Here is an 11,103-nt window from a genome sequence, read left to right as displayed (position 1 = left end):
AATACTAGCAACATCTTTGTGTGATGAAAAATATCCATTCCCTCATCAATTTGGCCGTATATGGCTGTGGGAAGAGTATTCTTAGTATTGTCTCTACGGTTATAACAAAGTGTCCTCATTTTCTCTTGTTGCCTCGATCTCCAACTACGTCACGCAGCTTGTCCTCCACATATGCTACATCCACCTTTGCACTCTATAGAGCTCAGAATAAATGACCCAACAAATCAGTCATTCTCATTTTGCTAGGTGGAATATTATATTTTTTGCACGGACGCAATGCAAAGATGCACTTTGTGCGTCGTTGGAAAACCAATGACATGCGTTTTTTTCTTTGCAATGTTGATTTGGATAGTCGTAGTGCTAAAGCTAGTAACGAAAGATAGAGTCTGTGATTTGGAGAAACCAATTTATGAGTATTCTCATTACGTTGTTGGACTAAGAGAAGTAGAGGTCAAGGTAACTAAAGGTTGACAGCCAGGTTGCTTCGACCTGTGCGCGACAGAGACGAAGCGTGATGCTTGCGGTGAAGAAGAACAGATCTGACAATCGGCATGTCGTGTTGAAGAGAGGAGGGGTGTGACTCGTGATATGTCACAGCCTTTTATTTGCGAAGCGTGACACAAATTGCATAAATGAAAGAGAATATAATGTGTGGCATGTCAAGGGGAGGGTTTTGCAGTACCTGGTTGGCTTTGATTATAGAGTGGAAGCCGCCATGGCTACCGAAGGAAGAGCAGCAGGAGTAAACATGGAGATGGAGTTCCTTCAAAGCTTGCAGTAGCTCCAAGAGTAGATCGTCCCTCCTCTCGGCGCACTTTACCTCTATCATAACAACCGCACGGTCCTGCGTCATCTGTCGTTGGTTAACCTCGCCGGCCAACTTCACTGTTACCTCCTGCGACGTTCCCCCCATACACAAATGGCCTTGCCTCCGTTTCTTCCTCCACTGCCCCTTCTCTTCCTCCAATTCTCGCACTTTTTCTTGCAGCTGCTTCAGGTACTCGATTGCATCACCCAATATCGATGCCTTGTCCACCTGCGATTTTTTCTCATAATTCCATGAAGTCCTCCAATGTAACTATCCACCAACGAGGTCTGCATATAAAAGCGTGCATGCGTGCGAGTGAGTGTGCACAGTGTGTGTGTGCGCGCGCGCCCGCGCGCGTGTGTGTGAGAGAGAGAGAGAAAGAGAGAGTGTGTGTATGTGTGTGTGTGAGAGAGAGAGTGTTTTTCCACACAAAAAAAAGTGTGTGTGTGTGTGTGAGTGTGACTGAGAGAGAGAGAGAGAGAGAGTCCGTTTTTTCAAAAATATAAGACTTTCTACCTTCGTCACAAATGGAACCAGTTTCCTCAAGACTATAAACCGATCGTTCAACCTTTCTCTACGCCGGCGCTCTGCCATAACATGACTTATCCCCACTTCCTCTTGGCCAGTATTACTTGTTCCTGTCTGTCTTTGAGCAGTGTCTGCTCCCTCTTTGCGTTCGAGTCCTATCGGACCCTCACTAAATGTGTAGAGGTTTGTCACATGCAACAGTAGCCTCTTTAACATCTGCTCGTGGGCTTTTGGCCTGTCTCGAGTGTTGTTCTCTCTCCTCCATTTGACGAAAGCACTAGTGGTCTTTGTTAGCATGTTGGTTTCCCTTACGGCGCTATTCTTACTCGACTCCTCAGGATGTAAGACACCTTGCTTGGGTGAGAACGGCAACATTCGTTTACGTATATGCAGCTCTGGAGTGTCACTTGACTGTATCAGATTTTGATCAACACACAAAGCTTGGGTCTGCTTCAAACCATGTAGCAGCATGCTGTGTGAAAATTGAGTTTCTAGAGTAGGAATTCTTAGAGCCTGCTGGACGTTACCCTGATCACAACCCAAAGGCGAAACTCTCTCTGAACTGTGATCGAGCAGCTGAAATTCTAAAACATGATTCCGTGCGGCGTCTGCGGGTGAGCCAATCCAATCATCGTTTTCTGCTATATCGAGTAACATCGGATCATTGACATCAGTCGCTTTACATTGATCGAGCTTGAAGTCCTGAGAAACCTTTGAGTCCTGCCAAACTCAGGAGAATACACAATGTTTACAGAAACTCTGTTAGAAAGCAAGTATAGTCATCAATCCAAACTACAGCTTACGTGTTTGTGGACGCAGATATCCATGAGCTGCTGATCTCTCATTTCTACGTTTTGAGGATTAGACGTGGCGTGCTCTGAGCATGCAGGTTTACACTGCTCAGCGAAAAATCCCCGCATGTGCTCTATTAACGCAGCATCTTCGCTAACCTGCCACAGCCCCTACATTATTGAAGTTATTGTTCGTGCTGCTAGTCTTTGGATGATTAAACTGAAAGTCGGTATGCATTGCACTTTTCTGAAACATAAGCAAAGAACTGAACAGATTTCATGTCCAAAGAAATCACATCATGTTGCATGCATGCCATGAATCCATCATTGGGTTGCTTATATGTTTTATTCAAAAGCTTACAGACTCTGTTGTCGCTAGCTCCAGCACTCCTTCAGCAACTGGAATGCAGATTACCGTCTGTCAAAAAACAATCAGGAGCCCTTACCTTTTAATCAACAGAATGACCAAGTACGAGAAAGGTCAATTTGTGCTTGGGACAAACCTCAAGTTATGAGTTCCCATACAAGCAGCGTACAGTACCTGAATCTTGGCTGTCTGGACGATCTCCAGGAGTCATTGAACAGTTCAATTTAATCATGTCAGTAATGATGAGCCTGCGAATCGTATGCTCTCAAATATTGATGATTCCATGGCATCAACTCAAGGTATGGATGAATAAGCAACCTTAGCAAGGAGAGCACGCATAAACGTATTATCATCAGCCTCACAGGCATTAGAGAGCCAGACGTAGCTGTTTCTGCTTGCTGCCCTCCCAGGCAATCTACATACAACGACATTCCCATGTATTAGCCCTAAGGCAAGGGCTTGAGTTTTACATCTATGGTGATGTTGTAATATTACCCAGTGCCAGATGGAAATGTGAAAGACATGCACAGTAAGTAAAACCACTCTGTATCTGTCAAATCTTCAGGTGATAGAGCAGCGCATGGACGATAAACCGAGACGTTGCTCTCCCCACAAGATAGCGTATCGTAAAGTTCCCTCAACTGGTTTGTCCTCTGGAGGGAGAGCTCTTCTGAGCTCAACTCATGTGGAGTGACAGTCTTCCTTGTCTTAATGCCTCCATTGTAGAATCCAGTATTCCAAGCGAGCAACCTGCGTCCAGCAATTCAATAGGCACCCCATCCCCTCATTGAGAAAACAATAACAAGGAAACACGGAAACAAATTGTGACATAACAGGGATAAGATAGTCTTCTTCAGTGCGCACTAAAAGCCTTTCCCACAGAATATTCAATCTCAATTTTCACGATCTCGTAGACCCTACACAGTTCGTCTACATAAAGATTTGGAAATGCGAGCTAACACGTACTTCTCTCGGTGGCATACTCTCCAAAAAATTCCGTATGTCCATTGCAAGCTTTGTACAGCTTCTCGGAGTTGTTGCTGCAAGCAGCAATAGGCATTGCCAACGAGGCCTTGACCCTTTAATCGATGTTCTTCCATCAAAGTAGATTGTTACAGGTTGACTAGCATGGAAGCCTTAGCTGCAATCAACAGATCCGAGTTAGACGAAACCAAAGTCCAATTCACGGTTCTAATAGGGTCTCTCCGGCAAACCCTCTAACTAGAAATCCAATTGCTGTGTTTTAAGTTGCTCTCTCCAGTAACTGCATTCATTTGTCGATCTTGGAAAGCAAATATCAAGATCTCTAGAAACAGGCGAAACGTCCAACTTCGAGTAATCCTTCAGTTCTACCATTGGCTTCAAATGAAGAGTGGCATTGCGAGAGTCCTTGAGAATTAGTTGTAATCCCTCGATTGTACTTCTAGCTTTACATGAAAAATTCCATAGGGATAGGGCTTGAGAAAATTTCAGAGCATCGTGCCGCCAAGCAAATTAAACAGGCTCACCAACTCTTCGACGAAACTTTCCGCATAAGAAGTTAGTTCTTAATATTGTCGAGATTCGAAAGGAAGCCAGCTACAATCTGCACAAACTGAATTGCAATGTCAGTGGCAGCTATTGCGCTAAAACGGAAAGATTGCAGACTTGCGATTAGACGACCTTCAGAACTACGACGCTTGCTGAGCTAGGAGTGTCGTATGAGCCTGAGCGTACTCGATTATTGGTAGATCTTTGCGCGTCTGAAGTCAGACTCCAACTCTACCGTTGACCTTTCATGGCTCTGCGAAGTAAAACTCCATTCTTAAGTTCGTGTCACCAAATTTTGGACTGGAGAGGAGAACAAGATTATGTAACTAGCATTCATCGGGCTCGAGTAACGCCCGTTCTTTCAATCAGTTTTAAGGACAACAATCAAATTGTTTATTGCGCCAAAGAAGCACCGTGCGGTCTTCTTTCCTACAGCGTTAGAATTCACTAAAAAGGGAACTGCGTCGAGCGCGACATGGAATGAAATCAGCTAAAACGGTTGATATAGGAAGGAGATAAGAATATGTATCCGATTAGCCGAGGAGCGTGATCTTGATTATTAGGCTTTGAATGCGGTGTGGAAGAAGACGATAGGAAGGTTAGAATGGAAAAAATGGCAGATGGTGTGTTGGGCATAAAGTTATAACTGTTTGGAAGGCATGAATGTTGTGTGATCACAGGTGCTGCGTGAGAGGGAGAAGAGGGTACAAGGGATGAGCAGGCCGGAGGGAGGGACGAATTGGGAATCGTGCCACAGATTTTTGGTTGGTAGGTACTAACAATCGCGTTTTCCACATGCCTTGGAATTCCTTCCTCTACCCACCCGAATGCACCAATAATAAGTGAAACTTTTACTAACCCACCCAAATGCACCAATAATAAGTGAAACTTTCACTAGGGTACTATGGAGGGCTAACTTTTTAGTACTATCAATTCTCGTTTTTCTCTCTTCTTTCACCATAGTTTTAGCCTTAAAGGGCATTTTTGCGATGCATCCCCATCGGAGCCTGGGCTATCTAGCGCACTTATGCCACATGCTCTCATTCGACGTCCACATGTACCATTGTGACAAGGGTGTTTAATGCACGACGAGGACAACAGCAGCTTGAAAATGGATGTTTAGTTTGGTTGCAATGTCTCGAAAATGGAGGAGAACCAGTTTTTACACTTATTCTCCAATGTTATTGCGAGCTACTTAAACGATGGCGAAAACTTTGAAAGCCACATCTTTACCTAATCTACAAGTATAGAACATTAGATTCATTATCATGGGAATTCTCTCTTAGCTAATATCCCACTCACTCTTTCCCATTGCCATATTTCATTCTAAGCACCTAATCTATGAGTCAACAAAGTTATAGCACTAAAAGCTATGGCTTTTAATATTGGTAAGAAAGAATGGCTTATCTCACAAGTTGCTTAAGAAACCTACCCACTAACGTGTGATGTCAACAAAGGAGGTTAAGAGCCAATGGAATCACCTTATGAAGGTTGTAAGTTGTAAGCTTTCAGCACAATAGTGCTCAAAGGTAATTAAATCACCACAATGACTATCTACCTAGCCATTGAGACACCATAGCCCTACCATTTTAGAATTTAAAGTGAATATGGCTCCACAAATGATGCAACTTGATAAGGCTGATAAAAAAATCACTTACATTTGCAACCATAGGACGGTTTCCAAGCTCACAATACTCGAAGTATTCTATATCATGAAAGTACATGCTATTTTTTCACAAGAAATGCAAACAAATGTGGACCTAAATAGCATTTCGAGATAAAATACACATTTAAATTAAGAGGTGAACATGAAGGGGGGACACGATATAGAAATGCTCCATTGCACTTGTTGTTTAAGCAACAATTAAAACTTTCCTACTTCCATAGGGTTTTATACAAGAAAGTTTGGAATTGGTTTCTTATGTAAGGTTAACTTTTAATGAAATTTGACATCTTAAAAATAACCTCTCTTCTTGAAGACATTTTCTAGGGAATGCTCTCTTAGCTAATATCCCACTCACTCTTTCCCATTGCCATATTTCATTCTAAGCACCTAATCTATGAGTCAACAAAGTTATAGCACTAAAAGCTATGGCTTTTAATATTGTTAAGAAAGAATGGCTTATCTCACAATTTGCTTAAGAAAACTACCCACTAACGTGTAATGTCAACAAAGGAGGTTAAGAGCACAATGGAATCACCTTATGAAGGCTGCAAGTTGTAACCTTTCAGTACAATAGCGCTCAAAGGTAATTAATCACCACAATGACTATCAACCTAGCCATTGAGACACTATAGCCCTACCATTTTAGAAACTAAAGTGAATATGGCTCCATAAATGATGCAACCTGACAAGGCTGATAAAAAAATCACTTACCTTTGCAATCGTAGGACGGTTTCCAAGCTCACAATATTAGAAGTATTCTATATCATGAAAGTACATGCTATTTTTCACAAGAAATGCAAAAAAATGTGGACTTAAATAGCGTTTCAAGATAAAGTACACATTTAAATTAAGAGGTGAACATGAAGGGAGGACACTAATAGAAATGCTCCATTGCACTTGTTGTTTAAGCAACAATTAAAACTTTCCTACTTCTATAGGGTTTTATGCAAGCAACTTTGGAATTGGTTTCTTATGTAAGGTTAACTTTTAATGAAATTTGACGTCTTAAAAATAACCTCTCTTCTTGAAGACATTTTCTAGGTTTACATATTTTCCAATGACCTCCTCACTCACCGACACATACAGTCGATGCCCCCTTTAGGGCTGTGCATGAGAGTTTTAGATACATTTCATTATTTTAAGATTAGAATTTAGAACCACTCTCTAAATTAAAAAAGAGACTTGACCAAAAGAAAATTTGTAACAATTATTGTACTCAAGCATATTTATGAAACCCTAACTTTATAAAAAATTTTAGAGGAAAAATACATAAATTTTAGAGAAAGAATACACAAAAGAAGATGGAGTTTGGAAAGCACAAATGCATATGTTCTAAGACGTATGCATATAGAACAAAATATTTTGTGTTGCAAAGTAAGAAGACACTTAGGCATTAACATGTACACTACATTATAAGTTAACATACTCTTTTTCTTCATAAGGGTATAAGCATGTTAACGTGCTAAGCCTTTTAAGGTTGCTAGCATGTACCAAATAGCATATCTAGCTAGCATATAAAAAAGGATATATCTTAAAATTTCAAATCATAATCATGCAAGTACTGAAAATGAGTATATATAAATATATATTTGATCTGAGATTCCAAATTGCAATCATGCAAGCACAAACTAGTAAGTCATGAAGACCATGGGGGTTGCATGCAAATAGAGGGGAGTGGGAAAGACTACATTGGGTGCTAAAGCCCAAGAAACATCAGTGCATAGATTTTGCTAGGGGGAATAAGACATATATTGCCTCTCCTCCACATTAACAAAGAGAAAAATAAGTGCAAGGGCTCAAAGAGCTCCATTTTTCTCTTCAAAACAATAAAAAAGAGTGGAATTAAATGCCATAAATCAATGCTAATACACATATTAAAGCAATTAGTTGACACTGACTCTCCGCCACAACAATAAAGAGAGAAATAGGTACAAGGGCTCAAGGAGCCTCAAGGAAATGACTTTGGCTCTTCACCATAGAAAAAAGTGGAATGGAACTACATGAAGCACTGTCCTTCGTAGTCATGCATGTCTCCTTCAATAGAGGGAAGGAGCTATTCAAGAGGCTCCAATAGGATCTCTCGCCCCCCCCTCCTCTCTCTCTCTCCCCCCCCAGAAAAATTCATTAGAGAATATGGTCTCACCATGTAAGGTTCTGATCCTAAATAGTTGAGGTGGAAGTGGTTGACTGACTTAGCATGTTTTATTGTTTTCATACATGCAGAGGATCCCAATCAGTATTGCATCAAATGTTGTTGTATCCAAATTGATGTGTATGAGTAGCTAATCTAGTTTCATCAAAATTCTAGAATTGCCTTCCCACAAACATCAACATTACCACAGTAATTGCAAACAAATATGTGAAGGAGTTTGGCCCTAGTTATTTTGAGTGGGTCAACCATGTATTTCAACTAGGAAGAATTTATTGTATAGCAATTGCTAGACCTAAAGTAAGTGGTATATGAATACCCATCTCAAGAGATGGAGGATGCATTTAATGAGAACCTATTCGCACCCAAAAAGGAGTTGTTTGAGGACTTGAGTGATGAGGAGTCTACACCATTTGATGGCATGGCAACCACTACAACAAAGGCTACAAAAACCACAAGCCTTTAAATAAGTGCTATGCACCTTAACATTTCCCAATGCTACACTATATTGGATTAATAATTAGTTGACCTTTCATCGCTCCTTGATTGTGATAAAACCTCAACAAAACGTTAGACACTTAAATTCAACAAAGATACTGAAGTCTTAGTAATTAAACTGACACTCAAATTTAGCAAAGAGACTAAAATCTTAGCACTATGATAGGTTGCCTCCCGAAGGCCATTTTTAAAAACAAAATTAATAACAAGTTTGTACTACAAAAAAAACACATTTGTATTACCAAAAAAGAGTGTTGTTGATACAACAATGCACTTGCTACAAAAAAGTGTGCTTTTGATACAAGAAAGCTCAGCAAGTGCTTGTGCTATGCAACCTTTCTTGGACTTGACAAAAAAGCTAAGTGTTCTGCTACTCTACTTTTCTTCTAATTAGAATTATGATCCTTAAGTATATCAAGTGCCTGATGTCAAGCCAATGCATGATTGGGCATAGTTCATGGTATACCTTGCATATGGCTAACTTGCTCGATTCATAACTTTATGCTTAAATGAATTGAATTTGACAAACTTGGTATATAAACTAATTTGCACATTTTGCTAAATCTGAGATCATAAATTACACAATTGGCATATTAAATGAGATCATTAAACTATTGTGAATGCTATGCCTTTGAAGCTTTCATCTTGGAATGTATAGGATATCCAAAAAATTTTTAAAACATCAAATAATTGTTTTACACATATATGTAATCAATTGTTTATTCGAAAGTGCACTACTTGAGCTCCCTACAAACCAAAGGAGGCAATCAATTCAAAACCTTTGCTATGGTTTAAGGGCTCTCCAATACTATGTTGCATACATTTGAGGGCAAGCTCAATGACATTTTTTCATTTGGTTGCAAAGATAAACTCTTCAAAAAAATGTACTCCGTACTTATCATGCTAAGGCATCATGGTCTTAAAACTTCGAATATTTAGTGAAATTCGTAGCTTACTTCACCCATAAATGGATGCACTAGAAAAAACTAAAATTATACATGTGCAATGCTCTTTCGATAATTTCCACATTATTTATCATTTTGCATCGGTTGTTTTTAGAGTCAATGTCCTTACCATGAGACCCATAAGCATGCCAAATGTGGTTCCGTTCTTAATCCACAACATCAAAACTGCTAATGTGCCATTTTACCTTTTTTTGTTTTCAGCCATTATGACCTCTTTGCACTCGTTTAGGGGGCACAAGTTAGTGGCATGTACAGTCAGAAGTAACAAAACAAGGCCACTGACTTTTTCCAAAATTTGAGCACACTATTGCATTCAAAATTTGCACTAAATTTACTTCTCCCATGCAAGTAAATCCTATGCAGTGCACACTCGTGTGTCACCTATGTCCTACCTTGTCACCCTGTCACTTGAACATTCTCCTAGAATATGATTTGCTTACATTCGTGACCTCGGCTTATTACCCTCCCTACTTATTAAAATTTTTTTTCCCCTCACTTCCCTGCTTCTATAAAACCTATGTAGACTAAGATTGCAACCAACATAGTGGCTCGACCAGCACAATGACTTTGACTAGCTCATTGGTGGTTATTATAACAAGCATAGGATTTATCATTTGGGGACAAAAATAATTACAAAAACAAGCATGGTGGTTTTTTGGATTTATTAAAAGAAGTGTAATCTCAAATACTTTTTGCATTTTTTGTGACAAGTGGAATACTATTTCCGTTTGCAATGAGACTACATTTTCTTAGTACTATCTTAGTCATCCTTGTCCACTACTCCAAGACACCCCATGATGTGCTCATGCGTGTCTACATCCATTTTGAACCATTTTAAAGACACTCTTAGCCTTCTTTCATTATGGCACAGGTTGCATCTGGAACTTAATAGCTCTTACTAGATGAGAGTACACAAAATTTTCAGGACTCTTACGTAACATAACGTAATTGTGGCCTCTCTTGGATGTTTTTTTGTACCAAAAAGCTCCAACTACTACATCCCACTTCTCATAGGTTGTTCTTCAATGATCCTTAAATGCTTCCTCAACCTTGTGCTTAGGTTTTGTGCACTACAACACAAAGTATGGCTCATCTTCCTTATTCTCCCTAGAGGTAGTGACAACTGCAAAGCTATCCCCCTCTTCCAGATAGTTAGGGAGTCATTTAAGCTCTCCCTAAACTATGGTGAGTCGTTGTTTGTCTCTCCATTATTTGCCACTCCATCTGCACGTAGAGGGAAAACTTGAACATGCTCCCATGACTTCATAGTTGCAATCTTCCCATGTTGGTCATGATCCCCTATGATGCACACACTGTAGAAACAACAAACTTTTCTTGTTTTGATCAGGTGATTGTTTGAAAAGCCCCATATGCTATGCAAATCATGAACTCCATTAATTTTATGGCAATTATTCCGGCTTCTTCTTTGCATTTCATTCACTTTGACTTCATGGAATACTATGCGCTACACTATTCTTAAGGATTTGTTTACTATATGTTGAATGTGCCCTTGGGGAGAGCTTGGATTTAAGCCATGTTATAGCATCATGGGCATCAATGAGCTTTTCTTGAGGACATGTTAATTGGTGTTTAAACAAAGCTCGCTTAATAACAACACCACATCCATCATGTTCACCCTTGCCATGGCTATACCCAAAGAAATTCCACATCATGTCTAGACCAACCTTGAGACAAAGTAGAATCCATTGGATGATTTAAATTGAGAGGCAGCACCATTTGACCACAGCCAATGTTGTTTTATATTTTCTACATGGGGATCTTCTATTTTTAGCCATTCCCA

At 39.9% G+C, this 11,103-nt stretch overlaps 1 protein-coding gene across 1 annotated transcript; it reads right to left on the bottom strand.

Annotated features, from left to right (window-relative positions):
• Positions 1 to 365: 365 nt before the first annotated feature.
• On the bottom strand, positions 366 to 3,540 carry LOC147892261 (basic helix-loop-helix protein A-like; the record flags this gene model as incomplete). The annotated part of the gene is made up of 9 exons (XM_087388594.1): positions 366 to 1,036; positions 1,325 to 1,731; positions 1,864 to 2,056; positions 2,140 to 2,286; positions 2,489 to 2,545; positions 2,669 to 2,683; positions 2,813 to 2,909; positions 2,990 to 3,244; positions 3,461 to 3,540. Coding segments are annotated over 9 exons (1,686 nt in total), but the record flags the coding sequence as incomplete, so codon positions are not given.
• Between the last annotated feature and the right edge of the window lie 7,563 nt (positions 3,541 to 11,103).

Source organism: Dipteris shenzhenensis, chromosome 17 (assembly GCF_047967505.1).
Source record: "Dipteris shenzhenensis isolate YYH24624 ecotype China chromosome 17, Dip_SZ_1.0, whole genome shotgun sequence".
Lineage (NCBI taxonomy): Eukaryota > Viridiplantae > Streptophyta > Polypodiopsida > Gleicheniales > Dipteridaceae > Dipteris > Dipteris shenzhenensis.
Note: the sequence above shows the minus strand (reverse complement) of the source record. Positions and strands in the feature narration are given on the sequence as shown.